General features: G+C 39.4%; 1 protein-coding gene across 1 annotated transcript in view; it reads right to left on the reverse strand.

Annotated features, from left to right (window-relative positions):
* The window catches only part of DNAH8 (dynein axonemal heavy chain 8), a 312,973-nt gene that overhangs the window by 114,791 nt on the left and 173,399 nt on the right, over positions 1-24,783 (reverse strand). The window contains exons 60-68 of the mRNA XM_018039316.1: positions 23,663-23,785; positions 21,327-21,457; positions 17,030-17,183; positions 14,963-15,127; positions 13,057-13,283; positions 10,373-10,491; positions 8,357-8,460; positions 7,157-7,333; positions 454-621 (exon numbers count right to left, since the gene is read on the reverse strand). Of these exons, the coding sequence (XP_017894805.1) occupies positions 454-621; positions 7,157-7,333; positions 8,357-8,460; positions 10,373-10,491; positions 13,057-13,283; positions 14,963-15,127; positions 17,030-17,183; positions 21,327-21,457; positions 23,663-23,785 (1,368 nt within the window). The remainder of the gene's footprint in view (positions 1-453; positions 622-7,156; positions 7,334-8,356; positions 8,461-10,372; positions 10,492-13,056; positions 13,284-14,962; positions 15,128-17,029; positions 17,184-21,326; positions 21,458-23,662; positions 23,786-24,783) is intronic.

Here is a 24,783-nt window from a genome sequence, read left to right on the forward strand (position 1 = left end):
CCACGTTTTGGAAATTATGAATAAAGCTGCTATAAAAACCCCTGTGAGCAGGCTTTCGTGTGGATATAAGTTTTCAGCTCATTTGGGTAAATACTGAGGAGCGTGATTGCTGAATTGAATGGTAAGAGTATATTTACTTTTGTACAAGGGCTTCTTTTTCAACATCTTTATTTAGGTATAATTTACAATAAAATTTCCCCATTAAAAAAAAAAAAAAGACTGTGCTAATACCAGGTATGGGTACCAGACAGATTTTTATAAAAAGCAGGCATTCAGCTTTAAAATCTTACATTTTAAAGAGGCATTACATTTTGAGAGAGGCAATTTAAGATAAATTCTTCGGTATACAACGATCAATTATTTGTCTGCCATTGTGTCTGGCCTATATTGAGTGTCCTGGGATGCAGACACCTGGTACACCTCAAAGGACTTATAGACATAGATTTTACTTACTTTTAATGACTCGCCCCATGATGGCTTGCAGCAAGGTTTTTCTGGATCCATAGTGACAGGGTCAATTTTCTTTTGAAATAGTAACAGAACACAGTCCATGATTCTCATAATAAGATGAGGGGGCTTTGCAAGTTTCCTGACTGTGGCAATATCATTTGGCTTGATAGTCTGTATTTGGGGTTAGGGATCAGAATATTTTTTGTTGAGTAGTATTCCTAGTCATATGGAACTTTCATACTTTTAAAAAATTAAAATGGAAAATTTTAAAACATGTTTTCTTCCCAATTCCTGACATTTACATCAAGGGTCTGCATTCCAAGATTCTTACCTAACGGACCTTTCATGGTTAAGTTAGGGTTTCTGTTTCTTTGTTTGCATTTCCCCCAAAAGTTCTCAATGAATTGGTTTAGAATATCACTACCAATCATTGGCCATCACCCCAGACCTCCACTAGCAACAACTGTCATTAATGTTTATCATTTAGATAATTTCATCTTCAAAGCATAGAGTCTATATTACATACGAGTATTAGAAGAGGGGCAAGGCCCTGAATATCAGAAACCTCACCTTCAGTTTTCATTTTGAAGGTTGCCCTGTCCATGGAAAGGAGAGAATCCGAAGGAGACAAGAAAAGTTATTGTACCATATGACTCATACAAATATTTTTGAAAGCTTCTATCTGTGAGCTGAGTTAGAAATAGGACATCTCCTGACATTTGAGTCAAGAAGGACTGGGACATCATATGATCCATAAAAACTCCTAAGACTTGTTTGGCTCAGTGATCACTCTCTCATGTGTTATCATAGGACCCACAAAAGAAGTGAGGGTGGAAAGTGTGTCCAGGTCATTGTCACGATTTTATTAAATGATGATCCTAAATCTATTAATGCATTTAACAATCACAGGCATTCTCCCATAAAAAATAAGAGCAAAACCAAAATAGGCCTGTCCTCAGAATCTTTCAAAGAGAGAGAAACACAGTTACCCTAAACTATGATTATCTGCCAAGACAGAAGTCTAGGAGTGACAGGAAAACAAAGGGGGTTCAGGACTTCCTGGAAGGGGTGAAATCTGAGCTTGGTCTTGCAGACTGATTCTTACTAGTTAGTGAAAGTTAGGAAAATTAAGTGTTCTTGGCAGAGAGAGAGAGACCCATTTAAAAGTAACAGACCACAATTATTGCAGAAGCATTTAGGTGTTTCCATATGGCTGGATCATGTTGTGTGTAGGGACAAAATAAGATAAAATTGAAGGGGCAGACAGGAGCCAGGTATCACAGCAGTAGCACGAATATTTATTGAGTTCCTTCCAGGTACCCAGTGAACTATTCATTACTTTTTAATGCGTACATTGATTTTTCAAAGATCAAGGAAGAATCAGAATCTTGACAGAGACCCAAGAGAGTTAAGTAAATTTTACTTGAGACTATCTATCATATGGTCATGAGAAGCAAATGGAGATCTGCTTGCCTCTGAAGCTGTCCCTTCTTGCTTCATAGTCCTGGATACCTATCTTGGGACTTTAAATTAGAGAAATGGGAACCATAAGAGGATTTTTTAAAAATGTTAAAGAGTGCATGACATAACCTAGTCAGGATGCTAAAGGAACTGAGAAGGCTGTCTGTATAATCTGAATCCCTTAGGCTAAAGTTTAAGCCAATCACCACTAGCATTATTCCTCAGTTCTCATGGAAAGATGCTTTGTGGAATGAAAGTAAGTTATGGCAAGTTCAGTTCAGTTCAGTTCACTTCAGTAGCTCAGTCGTGTCCAACTCTTTGCGATCCCATGAATCGCAGCAGGCCAGGCCTCCCTGTCCATCACCAACTCCCGGAATACACTAAAACTCATGTCCAACGAGTCAGTGATGTCATCCAGCCATCTCATCCTCTGTTGTCCCCTTTTCCTCCTGCCCCCAGTCCCTCCCAGCATCAGAGTTTTTTTCAGTGAGTCAACTCTTTGCATGAGGTGGCCAAAGTACTTGAGTTTCAGTTTCAGCATCATTCCTTCCAAAGAACACCCAGGGCTGATCTCCTTTAGAATGGACTGGTTGGATCTCCTTGCAGTCCAAGGGACCCTCAAGAGTCTTCTCCAACACACACTTCAAAAGCATCAATTCTTTGGCACTCAGCTTTCTTCACAGTCCAACTCTCACATCCACACATGACCACTGGAAAAACCATAGCCTTGACTAGACGGACCTTAGTTGGCAAAGTAATGTCTCTGCTTTTGAATATGCTATCTAGGTTGGTCATAACTTTCCTTCCAAGGAGTAAGAGTCTTTTAATTTCATGGCTGCAGTCACCATCTGCAGTGATTTTGGAGCCCCAAAAAATAAAGCCTGACACTGTTTCCACTGTTTTCCCATCTATTTCCCATGAAGTGATGGGACCGGATGCCATGATCTTTGTTTTCTGAATGTTGAGTTTTAAGCCAACTTTTTCACTCTCTTCTTTCACTCTCATCAAGAGGCTTTTTAGTTCCTCTTCACTTTCTGCCATAAGGGTGGTGTCATCTGCATATCTGAGGTTATTGATATGTCTCCTGGCAATCTTGATTCCATCTTGTGCTTCTTCCAGCCCAGCATTTATCATGATGTACTCTGCAATAAGTTAAATAAGCAGGGTGACAATATACAGCCTTGACATGCTCCTTTTCCTATTTGAAACCAGTCTGTTGTTCCAAGTCCAGTTCTAACTGTTGCTTCCTGACCTGCATACAGGTTTCTCAAGAGGCAGGTCAGGTGGTCTGCTATTCCCATCTCTTTCAGAATTTTCCAGTGTATTGTGATCCACACAGTCAAAGGCTTTGGCATAGTCAATAAAGCAGAAATAGATGTTTTTCTGGAACTCTCTTGCTTTTTCGATGATCCAGTGGATGTTGGCAATTTGATCTCTGGTTCCTCTGCCTTTTCTAAAACCAGCTTGAACATCAGGAAGTTCACAGTTCATGTACTGCTGAAGCCTGGCTTGGAGAATTTTGAGCATTACTTTACTAGCGTGTGAGATGAGTGCAACTGTGCAGTAGTTGGAGCATTCTTTGGCATTGCCTTTCTTTGGGATTGGAATGAAAACTGACCTTTTCCAGTCCTGTGGCCACTGCTGAGTTTTCCAAATTTGCTGGCATCTTGAGTGCAGCACTTTCACAGCATCATCTTTCAGGATTTGAAATAGCTCAACTGGAATTCCATCACCTCCACTAGCTTTGTTTGTAGTGATGCTTTCTAAGGCCCACTTGACTTCACATTCCAGAATGTCTGGCTCTAGGTGAGTGATCACACCATCGTGATTATCTGGGTAGTGAAGATCTTTTTTGTACAGTTCTTCTGTGTATTCTTGCCACCTCTTCTTAATATCTTCTGCTTCTGTTAGGTCCATACCATTTCTGTCCTTTATTGAGCCAATCTTTGCATGAAATGTTCCCTTGGTATCTCTAATTTTCTTGAAGAAATCTCTAGTCTTTTCCATTCTGTTGTTTTCCTCTATTTCTTTGCATTGATAGCTGAGAAAGGCTTTCTTATCTCTTCTTGCTATTCTTTGGAACTCTGCATTCAGATGCTTATATCTTTCCTTTTCTCCTTTGCTTTTTGCTTCTCTTCTTTTCACAGCTATTTGTAAGCCATGCCCTGTGGGGCCATCCAAGACGGGTGGGTCATGGTGGGGAGGTTTGACAGAATGTGGTCCACTGGAGAAGGGAATGGCAAACCACTTCAGTATTCTTGCCTTGAGAACCCCATTGCCGGGGTCCAGCCCCAGTGGAACCAGGGTAATTCAAAGGGTGGACGGAGTCGGTGAGGAGAGATTTATTTAATTAGAAATGTAAGATTAGATTAGGAAGAAATAGTGTAGTAGGAAAATGAGTGAAGAAAAGAGGCTGATTAACTTGGTTTACGTGGAAAACCAATAAAGTTCCAGACTAGGAACTTGCACCGTCTACATTGGGCCACAGGCGCCCACTTGAATAGCGGAGGGTGCCCCACCTTGGGCTCCCTCTCGCATGGGTCTCATAAGCCCGGGCAAGTAGACTCAGTGAGCCTCCACATTCCAAGGGATCAGCCTGAAAAGGAGAGGGAGGGAGAGGGAGCAAGAGAAAGAATCGACAAGGGGGAGGCCAGGCTTGTGCAAAAACCCCTCTCCGACTTTATTATTTAAAAGGTGTTTATATACCCTAAATTTTACATAATGGAAGATACAGAGTCATGCAGGGGCAGCAGTCCTGACCCTTTCTGTATATCTTTTTGTATACAAAAGGTCTCAGGTGATTTACATTATCTTCTGGCCAAGAGGCTTGTTAACACTTTTTGGCTCTCTTCCTTAATGAATGTTAATCTCATTTCCCCTGAAGTGTTTTTCTTTAATCTGCATCACCCTTAAAGCACTAAAGTTACATCTCTATAGAACAAAGGCGCAGTGGGTTATAACTAAGACAGTACTTAGCTCAAAGATCTATGTTGCTACTTGTTTTTTCTATATACCAACTATATCAACAAACAAAAGATATGAAAATTTGGCAGCAAGTATTGGTTCAATAATGAGATGCTTAATCAGTTTTATTCCAATGGTCTTGAGTCCTCTGAAGCCCCTGCATTCCTAGGATGTTTTAAGCTTCCTGTGCCTGCTGCAAACAATCACATGTGCCGCTGTAAGAGTCCTGCAGGCAGGCTAAAAAGCCATCAGAGGGGTTTTTGGATTGAAAACTCGTATTATGTCCAGGAGACTTACTATATAAAAGTTCTAAATTAACCTTTCCCAGAGAAAGGTGGTGAGGGGATAGCCCCCTGTTAATGTTAGATGAGTGGATGAAAAGCATAATGTAGTATGGCAGGCAGACTCTGGTTTGGGGGGTGGATGCTCAGGAAATTTCAGGGGTTCCCCCTGAAGCCTGATCATGCCCTTGCATTTTGTCAGGCTTCCTTCCTCATGACCTCTGCCATGGGCGGGGTTCCTCACGCTGGCTCCCGGCACGCCATGAACAGTATGAAAAGGCAAGATGATAGGATACTGAAAGAGGAACCCCCCAGGTTGGTAGATGCCCAATATGCTACTGGAGATCAGTGGAGAAATAACTCCAGAAAGAATGAAGGGACGGAGCCAAAGCAAAAATAATACCCAGCTGTGGATGTGACTGGTGACAGAAGCAAGGTCCGATGCTGTAAAGAGCAATATTGCATAGGAACCTGGAATGTTAGGTCCATGAATCAAGGCAAATTGGAAGTGGTCAAACAGGAGATGGCAAGAGTGAACTTCAACATTCTAGGAATCAGTGAACTAAAGTGGACTGGAATGGGTGAATTTAACTCAGATGACCATTATATCTACTACTGCGTGCAGGAATCCCTTAGAAGAAATGGAGTAGCCATCATGGTCAACAAAAGAGTCCGAAATGCAGTACTTGGATGCAGTCTCAAAAATGACAGAATGATCTCTGTTTGTTTCCAAGGCAAACCATTCAATATCACAGTAATCTAAGTCTATGCCCCAACCAGTAATGCTGAAGAAGCTGAAGTTGAACGGTTCTATGAAGACCTACAAGACCTTTTAGAACTAACACCCAAAAAAGATGTCCTTTTCATTACAGGGGACTGGAATGCAAAAGTAGGAAGTCAAGAAACACCTGGAGTAACAGGCAAATTTGGCCTTGGAATATGGAATGAAGCAGGGCAAAGGCTTGTTAGGACCTAACCTGAGCCATAACAGGCTCAGCAAGCTACACTAGGCCTAAAAGTTTCGGATTCTCATAGACCTGAGTCATGATTCCGGGAACTATACCCCCGAGCCAATCAGGAGAGTCCCCATTCGTGTCATGCTTGAGCCAATCCGGATAGGGATGCGGGATTTAAAATTCACGCACGTACAGCTTAGGCAATCATCACACGCCAGCTACACTGTTGCTGAGACAAAGAACTGCCTGTATAAAAGCAGTTGTTGCTCAGAACTTAGGGCTCTTGTCGGATTCCACTGCACTGAGCCCTAGCTCGAGCTAGCAATAAAACCCCTTTATGCTTTTGCATTGCTGTGGACGTCTTATTCTCTCAGTTTTGGGGACTCGGACTCTGGGCATAACAGGCTAATACAGTTTTGCCAAGAGAACGCACTGTTCATAGCAAACACCCTCTTCCAACAACACAAGAGAAGACTACACATGGACATCACCAGATGGTCAACACCGAAATCAGATTGATTATATTCTTTGCAGCCAAAGATGGAGAAGCTCTATACAGTCAGCAAAAACAAGACTGGGAGCTGACTGTGGCTCAGATCATGAGCTCCTTATTGCCAAATTCACATTTAGATTGAAGAAAGTAGGGAAAACCACTACACCATTCAGGTATGACCTAAATAAAATCTCTTATGATTATACAGTGGAAGTGAGAAATAGATTTAAGAGACTAATCTGATAGAGTGCCTGATGAACTATGGATGGAGGTTTGTGACATTGTACAGGAGACAGGGATCCAGACCAGCCCCATGGAAAAGAAATGCAAAAAAAAAGTTATGGGACGTAAAGACTTAAAAAAATAAACTTAGGAAATGTAATCAGCAGAAATATTTGCTTCAAGACTCAGAGATTACAATCACATTAAGAAAGAAAATAAAGAATTCAATTCAGTTTTCTGATTACAAGAATCCCATGACTAAATTTTATGTAATGAAACATGGTGCCAGCTAGGACTTGTGTTGAGAGGGAAAACAATGCACTGCTCACATTCAGGGCTGCTTCTGCTTCTTCCAGTGCAGGTCTAGCTGCCTCGAGCTTGGTCTCAGCTATTACTTTTTCACTATCGATTTCATCCACTATTTTTTGGGCTTTGTCTTTTACTTCTTGCACTTCATTTTTCACTTTGGCTGAAGCCTGAGCACTTACTGTGACTTCTGCTAATACCTGTTAAAGAAAGGAAACGTGAGGATCAATAGAAACCTTTTCAGCATAATTTACAGATTTGAGTATATGATATAAAACAAGAATGAGAGAAAATTCATCCCCCATTTAAGTTGTCTATATTTTAAGATGTATTAAAGTAACTCCTCTGAGCAGTTCTGTAGCCTTTGTTTCCTAAGCTTCTCTCGGCCATGAACTATATTAATAAATATTTTAAACTTTCAGAAAAATGATATTTATACTTTATGTTATTTCTAGAAAATTAAAACTATTCAAAGTCAGTGCCACAGAATAAGGTCAGAAACCATATGAAGCCTCATGTAATAACAAAAAAAAAGCTAATGTTTGTTGACTGCCTACCATATATCTGGATGCTAAGGGTCTACCTTATGTCATATGCTAAGTGCCTCTCCCAGGCTCTAATATTTCAATAACTGGCTAAAGGTCGAGACTTAAGCATCTATTCTTAAGTGACTGTGAGTGGAAGGTGAAAGCAGCCTGAGACTGGGGGAGAAGCAGTAGGTAGAGAAGTAACACATATATATCCCTATCACCTTGGGAGGAGCATCTTTTAAAAAGACTCAATCAACTCTTCTTTTTATTCTTTTCCTTCCTTAAAACCAACTTCAGATCAAACTTGGGCTACCCCCAGAAACCTAGAGTCTGCAGAGACCTTAAAGAGAAGATTTAATATAATTTATTGTCAAGCAGAAATTTCCTATACAGATGACAGAAAATGAGAGAGAACCAGAGAAGGAAAAAAAACAGTCTTAGGCCAAGTAGAGGATATAATAGTTTAGGTATGTTTTGGTATAAATTAAACAAAAATATCTAATGGTCTTTGTAAATGTTGCTATTGTTGTTTGGTTGCTAAGTCGTATCCGACTCTTTTGGACCCCATGTGGGCTGTATCTTACTGGAAATAACCTGTAGGTTTATATTCTGTTTACTTTTTAATAACATTTTTAAACAATGCTTTTTTTAAAATGTGGGAAGATATCCTTCACAGTGTAAATGCCAACTCACTTCATCTGCTTTTACGGAAGCCACTGCCAACTCCTTCTCCTTTACTGCAAGATCCTGAGAGAGTTTTGCAACAGATTCACTTGCCTCCATCAGCTTATCAAGACCTTTACAAACACACACATAGACATTGTCACTGAATATATGATTATCCCCTCATCAAAAACTTATTCAATATTTGCTACTTATAAAGAACCATGGGCTGGGTGCATGCTGTCTCTTCAGTCATGTGCAACTCTTTGCAACCCCATGGACTGTAGCCCACCAGGTTTCTCTGTTCATGGGATTTTCCAGGCAAGATTACTGGAGTGGGTCGCCGTGCCTTCCTCCAGGGGATCTTCCTGACCCAGGGATCGAACCCATATCTCATATGTCTCTTGCACTGGCAGGCAGGTCCTTTACCACCTGGGATGCCACTAGGGCCCCCTGGGAAGCCCTAAGGCACCATAATGTATACTATAACAAACACAAAATAACTATGGACAAGATATCTTAAAATACACATATTATAGAAGCAATAATACTGACCATATTTCTAACAGTTTCAGTTCAGCAGGAAATGAAGAAAATAGGTCTGATTGAAGAATAGCATCTAGTTACATTTAAGGGAAACTCATATTGCTATAACAAGTAAAATGAATTTAGCCAGGAAACTTATTTGACAAATGTATGCTCTCCTTGGCTTTGCAAACAGTTTGTAACTATCATTTTTTGCCTTTGAATCACATTGCAACTGAGATGGCAAATGAGACATAATATATTAACATTTTTGTGGTTCTCTGCTATAAAAGTGAAAATAACTGCTAAAACTTCTGCAACTGTTTCTGAGACTCTCAGTGCTCTAGACAAAAATAACTGGTTAACTGAAAATCTCACTAGGTGCTAGACAGAGGTGTGCTGGTAAACATTTAGAGTCTGGGTCTGGAGTGAGGGCATTCATTTGGATGGTTCCAGTTTCCACAGTGTAGATAATCCCACCTTGTCTGATTTCAAGCTACCAAGAGGTTCTCAGCAACACACCATTATATAATATTTCTACCACAAAGATAGAATAGAAACAATAATGTTCCCCAAGAACATTAATAATAATAAAATAGAGTAAAAATAACTAAGAAGTAACGAGTTTTTAGTATTGCTTGCCCTCATTAACATAATTAATTTAATTGTAAGTTTATTAATTTTTAATAAAGGCTGTGGTTATCAACCAGATCATAACATTCCTAATTTAACAATCAGTTCCCATGAGCCAGTGCAGGTAGCTTCAGCACATCACTGATTCTAGAGCACCATATGAAAAAGCTGTAGGAAGGTCATGAGAAAGCCAGCAGAAGGAAGTCTCTCTTACAGGGCACCTACCATCACTGTAACTTCACAGACCTTTATGCTTTGTGACCACATTCTGTGTAGAAGTGAAAATACAGCACTAAGGCATTTCAGGATTATTTGGGCCAAATGCTTTCTGGACATAAAACCTGTTTTCCTACTTATACTACACATACTGGACACTTAGAAAACCACTGCGCACGTAAAGTCTCTTTTTGTTTTCATTTGTTCACGTTTGTTTCTGTTTTGTCTTTCCCTTTGTTAGAAATCTGAGAAGCAGTAACACGGCAAAGTTTACACAAATTGAGGGAAACGGCAAAGAAACCATAAATTGAAATTGTGGTCAGTACCCAAGAGCTGGCTTTTCCCCATCTGGAAGCAGCAGCTCAACAGCCACAGTGACTCAGTGCCCAACAGGATGGACCCAAAGCTGAAAGAGCTGGAAGAAATGGTTCCCCAAGAAAAACAGGCCACCTCTGCTTACACTTTTTCTGCCCAGACATTCTTGACAGGTCAAAAGACCCATAAAGATATCCCTCAAAATAATCTACTACCAGCAATATTTCAACATTGATTATAAATCAATATTTCCATTTGAAAAATAAGTATTTCATCTTCAAACAACAATGTCCACCAAACAAAATATTGGGATCTCTTTCAGACAAGCCCTAAAAGACCAGATTCTGTTCCACTTACCAATATTCATACGTTCAGCTTGTTCATTAATATATTTCACCTTTTCAGTGTAAATGTTTTTATAACCATTTATAAATGAGAGGTAAGATTTGGGAGTCACGTGTGCTCTTCGGCGGTATCTGAGAGTAGAACAGAAAAAAAGACCTTCAGGTGAGGCAGCAGGAATACTATATCTCTAACTGATTCTTTGACCTGACCCTTATCCACATTCTGGGCTTCTGTTTCCTCTTCTGGAAAACTGAGAAGAGAATCACTGTCCTACACCTCCTAGGATTTTGTGAAGATCAAAAAATAAAACAGCATATGTAAACACACTTTGTAAACTTTAATGTTCTATACAGATATTAGGGATAAGTGCTTGAAATGAATTTGTGCTGAGATCTGTTTTCATTCACCAGATATTTGCTACACATCTCTTCCCCACTAGAAACCCAGATAAGTGGGCTTACAAAGGTGAAAGCCAATCTCTCCCCTGAATTTCTGGATTATTGTTGAAATCAAGGCACATTTGATCCAAACATCCAACTCACTATGGTTTCAGTATAGTAATTATATTTAACAATAGAAACAAGTAAAAGGAAAATTTTTTATACAGGAGAAACTCAAGTCAAAGAAGAGATCTTCACATACTATAAATTTATATTTTTATATTACATTGTTTATTTTATATTAAATTTTTACTTTCAGAGTTCTGAACATTAAAAAGAATTTTTAAGGACTCTGGCATATATGTGACTATAATAAAACATTATATAAATATTTTTTAAAGATGTTTTTTATGCAGACTGTTTTTAAAGCCTTTTATTGAACTTGTCACAACTCTGCTTCCGTTTTTGGCTGTGAAGCATGTAGGATCTTTCTTAGCTACCTGATCAGAGATCAAACCAGCACCTCCTACGTTGGAAGGCAAAATCTTAATCACTGGACTTCCAGGAAAGTCCCATATTATGCATATATATTGCATTCAGAATAAACTTCTACAATAAGAGGATATGAAAACTTTGAAAAATACACCAATTTTCAAAAATAAAGACATGGGGTTTTGTAGCTGCACAAAGGTGAAAACTTCTCTTCACAAGTTGACAGCAGCAGAGGTGGAGTTCAAGTTAAGCAGAAAAAAAAATCTTCCAACAAAGAGAATTAATATATACAGATTTACCAAGAGAATCTGGGAGACTATCTATGACTGTTTAAGAGGATGGTCCATGTACAGTTTTAAATAAAGAAAACGACAGAGGATAAACAAGGTTTTGTGAGATAGGATCCCCTACCCTTGGAAAATCAATTAAGTGCTACCCAGACTCTCCATCTGGTCCCATTACTTCATGGCAAATAGGTGGGGAAACAATGGAAACGGTGACAGATTTTATTTTCTTGGGCTCCAAAATCACTGCAGATGGTGACTGTAGCCATGAAATTAAAAGATGCTTGCTCTTTGGAAGAAAAGCTATGACCAACCTAGATAGCATATTAAAAAGCAGAGACACTACTTTGATGACAAAGGTCCATCCACTTAAAGCTATGGTTTTTTCAGTAGTCATGTATGGATGTGAGAGTCAGAATATAAAGAAAGCTGAGGGCTGAAGAATTCATGCTTTTGAACTGTGGTGTTGAAGAAAACTCTTGAGAGTCCCTTGGACTGCAAGGAGATCCAACCAGTCAATCTTAAAGGAAATCAGTCCTGAATACTAATTGGAAGGACTGATGCTGAAGTTGAAGCTCCAATACTTTGGCCACCTGATGCAAAGAACTGACTCCTTAGAAAAGACCCTGATGCTGGGAAAGACTGAAGGCAGGAGGAGAAGGTGACGACAGAGGATGAGATGGTTGGATGGCATTATCGACTCAATGGACATGCGTTTGAGTAAGCTCCAGAAGTTGGTGATGGACAGGGAGACCTGGTGTGCGTCCATGGGGTCTCAAAGAGTTGGACAGAACTGAGCAACTGAACTGAAGACTCTCTGTGCAGAAAAATAGGCCCAGTCTTTCTGGGAGGTACTGCACGCCCTGAAGCTCATCCATGAACCCTAAGGAAGAAGTGCTCTGTTATAGAAACCATGTTGGCCCACCTTTATTTATAGCAATCATACCAGTGACTATCACACTTTGGAAAAGACTGCTATATTCTTGAACTGTCAACACCAGCTTTCACATCATGAACACCATTTCTGCTTTTAGGGACTGGACTCTTCTACTGTCAATTCAACTTTAGTTTCATAATTATTTGTCAAGAAAACACAGACAAGATTAAGTGATGCATATACATGATCCCTTAGCATAAGGCAAGAATGAAACTTTAGAACTGTGGACTTCTTTAACCAAATAAATAATGAACTTGAATAAGAAACAAATTTTAAAGAGTTTATAATGAATTATTTTGAGTCATTTCCAAAAAATAAATTAAGCAAGTGAATTTAAATAATTCATTAAGTATCTGTTACTTTGAAGCCCGGAGGGAAAGGGATAGTTAAAAGTACGGACACTAGTTAATTTTAAAATCTCAATTATTTGTCATCATTTTATTATATAATCACTAGAAAATCAAAGCAAGGGACAAATCTAAGTGCAGCTGGGATTTCGAGCTCCATCACTGTGACGAGTGTCTTACTGGGTGTTCCATTTTATTCCTGTTTGGAGTGAACCTTGTGTTTCTGTAGCTATTACACTTATGCATCATCACTTACCTTTGGAAATAACTTTCACAGCTCTCTGAAACCATGTCGTGAAAGAGGCCCATTGTTTCTACAACTTGTCTCTTAGTGTCACTAGAGCAGACAATACTATAGCCTGAAACGAAATAGGAGGCCACAGCAACCAGCGCCTCCCTAGGCCAGCGGCTGAACCAGTCCATGGTGCAGCCCGATATCAAGCCAGGAAATTTCAAAGAGCGGGCACGGAACTTCTCACCAACCTAGCGACAGAAATGTCAAAAAGCATTATAAATTAAAAAAAAATTACGTATTAAAAAAACACAGAGGGATTATAAGTCAGGCAGAGGGATTATAAGTCAGGCAGAGAGACCGTTTTTATATTCTGAGCCAACAGCCTGATACAACAAATTTTTTTAGAAATCTTCTTAACTGCATGAATATGTAAATTAAGTATCCAGGTGCAAGGAGGTAATAGTTCCACACTCTTTCCTTTCCTAAGACTCGATCTGCTCAATTCTAGAAGCTACCGTGTAAGAAGACACTGACATCTTCTTTGCCCATGTGCTACAAATACACAATGGAATATTACTCAGCTGTAAAAAGGAGTGAATTTGAGTCAGTTGTAGTGAAGTAGATGAATCTATAGCCTGTTATACAGAGTGAAGTAAGTCAGAAAGAGAAAACATATATTGTATACTAACATATATATAAGAACCTAGAAAAACAGTACCGATGAGCCTATTTACAAGGGAGAAATAGAGATGCAGACAAAAAGAATGGACTTGTGGACACAGCGAGAGAAGGGAGAGTCGGAGGAATCGAGACAGTAGCAGTGATATATACACAGTATCACGTAAAAGAGAGATCACCAGCGGGAAGCTGCTGCACAACACAGGGAGCCCAGCCTGGCGCTCTGTGACGGCCTAGATGGGTGGGACAGGAGGTGGGTGGGGCGCTCAAGAGGGATTCTTAAGCAAAAAAAAAAAAAAAAAAAAAAAAAAGCTAAATTTGATACTTGAAATTTTTAAACAATCTGACGTTAAAGATCTGTTCCAAGAAAGGAAAAATGGATGGAAAAAAAAAGGAAACTGACAAACCACATTTCTAGAGAGAGATGACCAGGACAGTGAAAGGCCTGGAACCAGAGCAAGTGAGATCTTCAGAAGGAAGGGGAGGTGCTTGGTCTAAAAAAGAAATGACGTAGGGAGTCTGCAGAAACTTTCCCCAAATATCTGGAGAGTTGAATGCAGGAGAGGGATTGGATTCACTTTACAGGACAAACGAAATCACAGGTGAAAAGTCAGAGACAAAATTCCACTGTTTGTAAAGAAGATCTTTCTGGCTATTAGACTACCTAAAAATTAAGCAAGATGCCCTATAAGTTAGCGTGCCACCTCCCCCACCCCCAAGAGCGGAACTGCCCAATAGAATTTTCTGATGATGGAGAGGATCTATATGTGTGCTTTCCACAGTAATCCCTAGCCACGTGCAGCTATTGAGTATTTGAAATGAAGCCAGTGGGACTGAGAAATTGGATTTTCATTTTTACTTAATTTTAACTGATCAAAAATCAAATGACCACACATGGCTAATGGTTAGAATACTGGATAGCACAGTGAGAGACATTCAAACCTACATCAGGGACATTCTAGATGGTATGACTATATTGGTGCTAAAGCTAGACAAGACTACATCACCAAATCCCTTAAAATCAAATAATTTCTGTCTCTAGGTAATCAAAGCTGTAGGGTATGCAATAATTGCTAACGAGTATACTCAATTTTCACTCTTTAGTATGATTTTGGTCAGTGGAGATTGGTGGTAGTAAAGAAGTAACAAGTGTTCATTTCTGAGCAAATCATCTCATCAGAGAAGGTGAACTAAGTACATTCAAGGAAGTAACTCCTCCTACATGGAAATAACTAAAGTAAAAACTCACTGGAGAAAAGCAGAGAACAACGTGCAAGTTCTTCTTTGATCTTGAAATGAAGTACTCATACAGATTATCGAAGGTGGGAGGATGGCGAGGGAGCTCCCTTTTCATGACTGATATCAGCCCTTGGGTGATTTCATCCATCTCGTCCCGTGCAAACAAATTGGAGATCTTTGAGGAATAGGCAAGAAAGGGTTCAGTATTTTGAGAGTTCCCCACAGCCAACGCACTGCCAAAGTCTGGTCCTTCCCCATTCCCCTCACCCCCACCACCACGTCATTTCTTTTCATATTTTTTCCTGCGTCTCTACAGTCAAATCCCTAGTTTGCCAGAAATTACAAGAGTGCAACTTTTTATTTAGCAGCTTAATCAGGAGCAAATTAAGTTTCCTTTTGCTCAAATAGCTATTTCCAAAAAGCCATCTTGTTTACCATTCCAGTCACCACTTTAAATGTCCAGTGATGCCTTCCGTTCTGATTCACAGTCAGTCTCAACTGTGGTTCCAAAATAGTTAACTAGAGCATGCGAAAGTAAGCATCCATACTGTGAAGGGAAGAGTTCACACGCAAGGTGCGCTTGCAGGGCTGGCCTTTGCCTGGCATCTGAGAAACAGGCTTTTGGAAGGAATCCTCCATTACTAATCGATAAGGCTGTTCCACTGTACCTAGACTATTTACAAAAACATTGGGATATGTGGTGAACATCTGCTTTCCTTCTGGGAGTCTGGAATTTTGGCAATTGTGGCTAGGCAGAGAACAACTACATGAACAGCCCCTAAGAAAATCTTGAATTCTGAGTCTCAAATGAGCTTCCTTGAACAGAAAGAGCACATGTGTTTCTGCACTTGACTTCGCGTTTCTTCGCTTTCATTTCACACCAAAAACACATTCTGTATGGACCCTGTAGTGAGAACATATCAATAGGAAGCATGCATGTGGATTTCCCGACTCCCCCGGATGCGTCTTTTTCTTTACTGGTCCAGCTGAAAACCCTTACTGCGCTGCTGCAATACATCTTAGTCATAAGCTCAACCATATGCTGAGTCCTGTCCGTCCTTCTAATAAAGTACCACACATGTTGGTGGCCAAAGAAGTGACGATAAAAATGGTGTCAGCAGTGGTGACATTCAGTTCAGTTCAATTGCTTCATGTCCAACTCTTTGCAATCCCAGGGACTGCAGCATGACAGGCCTCCCTGTCCATCACCAACTCCCGGAGTTTATTCAAAATCATGTCCATTGAGTCGGTGATGCTACCCAACCATCTCATCCTCTGCCGTCCCCTTCTCCTCCTGCCTTCAATCTTTCCCAGCATCAGGGTCTTTTCCAATGAGTCAGTTCTTTGCATCAGATGGCCAAAGTATTGGAGTTGCAGCTTCAGCATCAGTCCTTCCAATGAATATTCAGGACTGGTTTCCAGCAGGATGGCTTGGTTGGATCTTCCTTGCAGTCCAAGGGACTCTCAAGAGTCTTCTCCAACATCACAGTTCAAAAGCATCAGTTCTTTGGTGCTCAGTGTTGACATACACATCTACTTACAGTTAGGGTAACTTTTTCAACCATTCTATACTCCTGATATTTAGATACATAAATGATATAGATAGATAAATTTTGCTTCTCCTAAAATAAATTACAGGATCAAGCCAAAGATTTATGAGACAAATAAGGAACCACATTTAAAATGGAAGAAAACATAAAATATCTGGAGGTAAGCAGCATTAATTTCACAGAAACTTCAAAAAAATTGATAGAACCTCATGTTCTAACATGAAAAATGGGTACCAAATGGCTTCATTTCTTGTTTTAATAATTATTATTTATTTATTTGGCTGTGCCAGGTCTTAGTTGCATCTGTCCAGGATCTTTGCTGCAGCATGCAAACTCTAGTTTCAGCATGTGGTATCTACTTCCCTGACTAGGGATTGGTCCTGTGCACCCTGCGTTGGGGGCTCAGAGTCTTAGCCACTGGGCCACCAGGGAAGTCCCTAAATACCTCACTTGTGAAAGACTGCTGCTTTCTCTATTCAGATTTACATTTTAAAAATATAACTTCTTTCTCTACTTTGGAGACATACCTCCCCTGAAGATAGCAGGTTGTTGAGATATTCTAGAAATGCCTCATCTTTTATTTCATTGTCAGTAAAGATAAAAGTGATGCCTTTGCCATCAGCACCAGCAACTTTGTACAAGGCTTTTAAATCATCTGTGAGATTACTCACATTATAAGACCTAAGAAGAGAAGGAGCAGAAAGCTTTAAATGAAAATATAGTCATCATTTATCTCAAAACACAAAATAATCCATGATAATTAGAGCATAATCTGCACCTGCTCCAATAGATTCTAAGTTAATAGTGCCTGCTAGAAAGCACAGAGCTGAACAGCTGTACATTACCACTCTAAATAAATAGGTTTTCTTTAGCTTGAGAAGTTAGTGGGGAATTTACTACAAGTGACTCAGACAGAATAATTGGGAACAAGGAAAAGAACTTTTATTCCCTACAGTCCAACAGTGCTCAGCCAGCAGATATTTACCCAAGTGAATATATATGTAATATTTAAAACTAATCAGATATTTGGATGAGCTTAGATTGGTAAGAAGGTATAGATAAATTATAAGTAAAATTAGTGATAAATTACATATAATGGTAATTTACACATCTCATTAAGCAACTAGATTCAGAGATGCATTATGCAATGTGATATAAATAATAGAAATGTTATAATTATGTGGTCACAGATTCTGAAGAGAGACAAGCTTGGTCTCTGTTTTTCTTGTTTACCCTGTTTCCTACTAAATGTATGTGCTACCAGAAGTGATATGATATGTAAAAACAAAGCAGACATTTTCTTAAATGTGGCATGTAAATGCTCGTGGGTAGATGCCAATGAAAGGGATTATAAAGAAGTCCTTATTTGAAGGAGGTTTCATAATGTAAGTAATAGGGAGTTCTGTGTAATCCGTAGGGTCTAACGGAAAGACTACTGGCATTAAAACCAGGAAAACCAGAGTTCAAATCCCTGCCCTGCAGTTTTATGTTTTACAGTTTGTTTCCTCATCTTCAAAATGAAGATAATTACCAATTTGTAAAGGTTGTTATGGGCATTCGAGATGATGTAGCTTCAGTTCAGTTCAGTTCAGTCACTCAGTCATGTCCAACTCTTTGAGACCCCATGGACTGCAACACACCAGGCCTCCCTGTCCATCACCAACTCCCAGAGTTTACTCAAACTCATGTCCACTGAGTTGGTGATGCCATCCAACTATCTTATCCTCTGTCGTCCCCTTCTCCTCCTGCCTTCAATCTTTGCCAGCATCAGAGTCTTCTCAAATGAGTCAGCTCTTTGCATCAGATGACCAAATTACCAGAGTTTCAGCTTCAACATCAGTCCTTCCAATAAATAGTCAGGACTGATTTCCCTTAGGATGGACCGGTTAGATCTCCTTGCAGTCCAAGGGACTCTCAAGAGTCTTCTCCAACACCACAGTTCAAAAGCATCAATTCTTCAGCACTCAGCTTTCTTTACAGTCCAACTCTCACATCTATACATGACTACTGTAAAAATCATAGCCTTGACTAGATGGACCTTTGTTGGCAAAGTAATGTCTCTGCTTCTTAATATGCTGTCTAGGTTGGTCATACTTATATGCAGAGTACATCATGAGAAACTCTGGGCTTGAAGAAGCACAAGCTGGAATCAAGATTGCCGGAAGAAATATCAATAACCTCAGATATGCAGATAACACCACCCTTATGGCAGAAAGTGAAGAGGAACTAAAAAGCCTCTTGGTGAAAAAGGAGAGTGAAAAAGTTGACTTAAAGCTCAACAGTCAGAAAATGAAGATCATGGCATCTGGTTCCATCACTTCATGGGAAATAGATGGGGAAACAGTGGAAACAGTGTCAGACTTTATTTTGAGGGGCTCCAAAATCACTGCAGATGGTGACTGCAGCCATGAAATTAAAAGACACTTACTCCTTGGAAGAAAAGTTATGACCAACCTAGATAGCATATTTAAAAGCAGAGACATTACTTTGCCAACTAAGGCCCATCTAGTCAAGGCTATGGTTTTTCCAGTGGTCATGTATGGATGTGAGAGTTGGACTGTGAAGAAAGCTGAAGAATTGATGCTTTTGAACTGTGGTGTTGGAGAAGACTCTTGAGAGTCCCTTGGACTGCAAGGAGATCCAGCCAGTCCATTCTGAAGGAGATTAGCCCTGGGATTTCTTTGGAAGGAATGATGCTAAAGCTGAAACTCCAGTACTTTGGCCACCTCATGCGAAGAGTTGACTCATTGGAAAAGACCCTGATGCTGGGAGGGATTGGGGGCAGGAGGAGAAGGGGACGACAGAGGATGAGATACTGGATGGCATCACCGACTCGATGGATGTGAGTTTGAGTGAACTCCAGGAGTTGGTGATGGACAGGGAGGCCTGGCATGCTGTGATTCATGGGGTCGCAAAGAGTCGGACACGACTGAACAACTGAACTGAAATGAACTGAGGTTGGTCATAACCTTTCTTCCAAGGAGTAAGCTTAACTACACTTAAATGTATAAATGGCTTACTTTTATTTTTTTAACCTTTTTATTTTACACTGGAGTATAGCCAATTAACAATGCTGTGACAATTTCCGGTGGACAGCAAAGGGACTCAGCCATACATATACATGTATCCATTCTCCCCTAAACTCCCCTCTCTCCCAGGCTGCCACATAACATTGAGCAGAGTTCCCTATGCTATACAGTAGGTCCTTGTTGGTTATCCATTTTAAATTCAGCAATGTGTACATAATTCTATATCCAAAACTCCCTAACTATCCATTCCTCCTATTCTTCCCCTGGCAACCGTAAGTTCATTCTCTAAGTCTGTGAGTCTGTTTTAGTTTTGTAAATAAGTTCATCTGTATCATTTCTTTTCAGATTCTGCATATAAGAGATGTCATAGCTTATTTTTAAATTAGGAGAGGAAGTGAAGCCCTTCTGGGTGGCACTATAGTTAAAAGTCTTATAGATCTCAGCAAAAGGAATTCTATCAAAAAGAAACGATCTATCCCCTCAAAATAATTTCCAAGGGGGAGAACTCATTAAAAAGGGAAACGGGTAAGTTGGTTTGCTGAGAAGTAGCTGCACCTGTGAGAGCGACCTAGTCCACATCCTTACTCAGAACTGCCCGGTGTTGATAGAGCAACCCTCTCACAGACCACTCAATGAAGTCACAAAGCCATTTTGCTCATTTTTTTAAAATTAAGCAGACTGTTAGGCATTGCTTTTACAATATATAGACATGGTCACAGCACACCCTCTCTAGGTCCAGACTCCTCTCGCTGCTTTCTTTCATATCTAAGCCTCTTGAGGAGTTTTAAAATTTGTTTATATTTGCTTCTTTCACTTCCTTAATGGTGGCTTCTGCCCCCATCTGATCCACTCAAAGGTTTGACACCACTCTTCATGCTTTAAGCTCGTTTTTAGGCTAATTCTCTGGCTCCTGGGGTTTCTGGAAACCACTCCAGATTTCCTCTGCTGCCTGGCCTCTTCTCCTCACTCCCCCCGCATTGTTATACCCACCACTTCTATCTTGAGGAGTATACTCAGACATGAGTATATTTGCAAAACAAAATCCCCGCAAATGTTTATCAACAGTACGATGGATAAGCAACTGTGGCAATATGTGATAGAATGGAAGGCTCCACAGCAATGAAAATGAATAAACTGCTGCTGCATGTAGCATCAGGGATGAATCTCACAAACACTGTGCAAGCAACAAAAGCTGGACACTAAAAAAGTAAACCCCATACGCTTTGACTGACATAAGCTAAAAAATAGGCAAAATAAATCAGTGGGCTTAGAAGTTAGAATATTGTTCCCCTTAGGAGGGTAGTGACTGGGACAAGACCCAAGGTGTACTTCTGGGTGCTAGTGATGTTTTATTTCTTTATCTGTGAACTAACTACATAAGTGTACTAACTTTTTGACACTCATGATTTGTGAACTTTTTTTTAAATGTATATTACCCTGAAATAAAAACAAAAAATACAATAAATTGTTGTAATCTTTTTTATTTTTGTTTATTTGGCTATGCCCAGCAGCATGCAGGATCTCAGTTTCCTGACCAGGGATCAAACTGTTGCCTCCAGCAGTAGAAACATGGAGTCTTAACCACTGAACCTCCAGATAAATCCTATTGTAATTTTTTAAATTTTATTTCATTTTTTAGTTGAAGGCTAATTGCTTTACAATGCTGTGTTGCTTTCTGCCATACAACGACGCAAATCATACATAATTATATATGTAATTTTTTAATCGAACATTTCACTCCAGTGAAATCAACAATAGAGAAAAAAAAATATTGGCGTGTTTCATTTTATCTTACCTGGTTAATGTTATCTGGAATATTTGATATCCAGCTATAAAAGAGGCCAATCTTGAAAGACTTTGTTTTCCTGAACCACCGACACCCACAAGCAATGCATTTCCACATGATGTTCGGATTATTCGTGAAATCTGTTTTGAAATAAAATAGTATATATTTGAAATAGAATTCAGCTGTTTACATCTGCTTGCAATAAATGGGTCCATGGTTTGACCACATGCTTCAAGACTACATTAGACTTTTTCATTTAATGTAAAAGGTTTCATATTGATTTATTCAATTCCAGTTCTTTCATTGCCCATCTATATTTACATCATGAAAAAGAGTGCAAATTGGCTTTCCTATCTCCTATTTTAAAATGATTTTCTGTGTGTGTGCGTGTAATTTTATTATTTTCAGACTCAACAGGTAATGGAACTGCTCTTCCCAATCTGCAGGGAGCAGTTTACAACTGTTTGCTTATTATCATCAGTCTAACACACTGACTTAAGCAGAAAACAAATGCTACTTAGCTCTACAACAAATGCTACCTCTACCATATCTCTGCTGGTGAAAAATTTTTTTAAGTATCAAAATTCTATTTACAATGGAGGCATGGAAACATCTGCAGAAAAAACTTAGGGAAACAGCCTTTAGCCTTGTGTTGCTTTTCTAAGGAGATTCCCTCACAGAGAGGATAAGGCCCAAACTGTGGTTTGAATCTTATGCAGGTCAGCTGGAGACATTGCTAAAAAGCTGTCTTTTACATTAATACCACTGATTAGAGCTTCCCTGGTGGCTCAGAGGTTAAAGCATCTGCCTCCAATGCAGGAGACCTGGGTTTGATCCCTGGGTCAGGAAGATCCCCTGGAGAAGGAAATGGCAACCCACTCCAGTATTCTTGCCTGGAGAATCCCATGGACGGAGGAGCCTGGTAGGCTACAGTCCACGGGGTCACAAACAGTCGGACATGACTGAGCGACTTCAACTTCACCTTCACCTTCACCACTGATTAGAAGAAAATCTAGATGGATCATTAAATTCATTTATCACCACAACAAAGAATTTTTTAAAATTCAAGTTTTACAGGGGGCAGACACCTTGATATGTGTCAAATCTACTATTATATTTTAAATACGTTAATCACTTATGTGGTTTTGCACCTAGAACAGGGTACCAGGCCCCTAAGACCAAGCCACTGTGGGTACTCAATAATTATTTGTTGGGACTTCCCTAGTGGTCTAGTGGTTGGGAACCTGCCTTGCAATGCAAGGAATTCAGGTTCAATCCCTGGTCTGGAAACTAAGATCCCGCAAGCCTCAGAACAACTAAGCCTATGGACCACAACTACTGAGCCCACGTACCACAACCAGGGAGCCCACGTGCCATGATGTGCCATATTTTAAATAATAACTATTAATTGTTGAATAGATGAATGTAAATTTGCCAATTTTGCAGAAGACGATTCTATAATAAATACAGAGTTAACTGTCTCCTCTTTATGAAACCTTCCTATTCCAATTTGTTGGAGAAACTCCTTTTTCCTCTATAAATTACACAAACAACTCCTTCTGCAGCCTTTCACACCTGGATCCAAGCCATACTCCTTTTAGGTCATGCCTGTAGTTGGTTCCTATTTTTATCAGTCCTGTATACCTACGTTTCCCCTTTCCCCATAGTCTGTAGGTCAATCATGAAGTCAACATTTTTAAACACATCAACTTCTCCTCCATGGGCAACGGGATTTCCATTACATCAAAACATAGTTTGAGGGAATATATTTTTCATAGGGTTCTCCAGCTTATTGTCTAAAAAGGTAAAACTCTGACTCAGCGAGTCAAACACAAAACCCCTCAGTTTGCCCTTGAAAAACATTTGCTGTCATATGCTGCTGCTAAGTTGCTTCAGTCGTGTCCAACTCTATGCGACCCCATAGACGGCAGCCCACCAGGCTCCCCCATCCCTGGGATTCTCTAGGCAAGAACACTGGAGTGGGTTGCCATTTCCTTCTCCAATGAATGAAAGTGAAAAGTGAAAGGGAAGTCGCTCAGTAGTACCCGACTCTTAGCGACCCCATGGACTGCAGCCCACCAGGCTCCTCTGTCCATGGGATTTTCCAGGCAAGAGTACTGGAGTGGGGTGCCATTGCCTTCTCCGTTGCTGTCATATAGATGAATTCAAATAAGAGGTTTCTGATTAAGCGTTTGTTTTGTAAGAGAGTGAACTGACTTAACCTATAGATTCTCTTCTATTAACTATCAGATACTATAAAAGTATTCTCTAAAAAAGTTTATCTGTGAAATTCACTAAGCTTTTACATTATCTATTTATATCAGTAAACAATCAATAGCGAGAACCTTAATAAGATGAGTCATTGCATCTTTAAAAAACACCAGATCAAGAGATGTTCCTCTAATGATTTCATTGAACTGTCTCTGGTAAAACTGGAGTTTTTCAGACAGAAATTCAAAGGATGGTACCTAAGAGTAGGGAGAGAGAAAAATAATATTTAAGATCCAAAATTCAGGAATGCTGTAATTGTAAAGATATTCACAAGTAATTCTTTAAAAAAAAAGTTAAACCTAATGGATTTCCAAAAATGTGTCATGAATAAATTGACTTTTAGTTATTTCCATTTTCAGATCCTGAAGCCTAACTGGTTGGTTTCCAATACGAAATTATTCATAACCTTTTCCTTTAGGAATCCTAGCACCAACTACTATCCATGTTAATTAAGGCTGTAATATAACAAATGTATTTCTCAGTTTTTATTTGCTTCTTAACAGTGCTTATGGAGCTTTAAAAATATATAGAAATTTTACATTGTTTATGTAGTCAAATTATTCTGAAATCAATATTCACTTATTTCTTTTGCAAATGGTTGCTCCCCATTTAATTCTTTGACCAACATTCATTTCAAAATTACTCTATGTGATCCTGTTTTTAAAAAATCTCTCTGGAGTCTTGTTTCAAGCATCATTAAATCTATACATTAACTTATGAAAAACAATGTGTGGCCATTTAACCAAGTAAAGTTTTATCATATTTATTCCTAGATGTTTTACATATTTGTTGCTAACTGAATGAAACACTTTCATGTTGTATTTCCTATCTTGGGATTATTGGCAAGAGATGGCAATCCTTTTTCTATAAAGGGCAAGGTAGTAAATATTTTAGACTTTGTGGCCCATATGGTCATTCAACTCCACCTTCGTAGTACAAAAGCAGTCATAGACAATATATAAACAAATGGGCTTGGTTGTGTTCCAACACAACTTTACCTGTGAACATCGAAATTTGAATTGTGTAATTTTCATGTGTCACACAATACTATTATTCTTTGATTTTTTTCTACCCATTTAAAAATGCAAAACCCTCCTTAGCTCACAAATCTGACAAAAACAGGCAGCAGGCTGGATTTGGCCCATTGGCTAATATAGAGGATATTTATTCAGTTATAGATTTATATCACACTTGG

The sequence above is a fragment of the Capra hircus genome, chromosome 23 (genome assembly GCF_001704415.2).
Source record: "Capra hircus breed San Clemente chromosome 23, ASM170441v1, whole genome shotgun sequence".
Lineage (NCBI taxonomy): Eukaryota > Metazoa > Chordata > Mammalia > Artiodactyla > Bovidae > Capra > Capra hircus.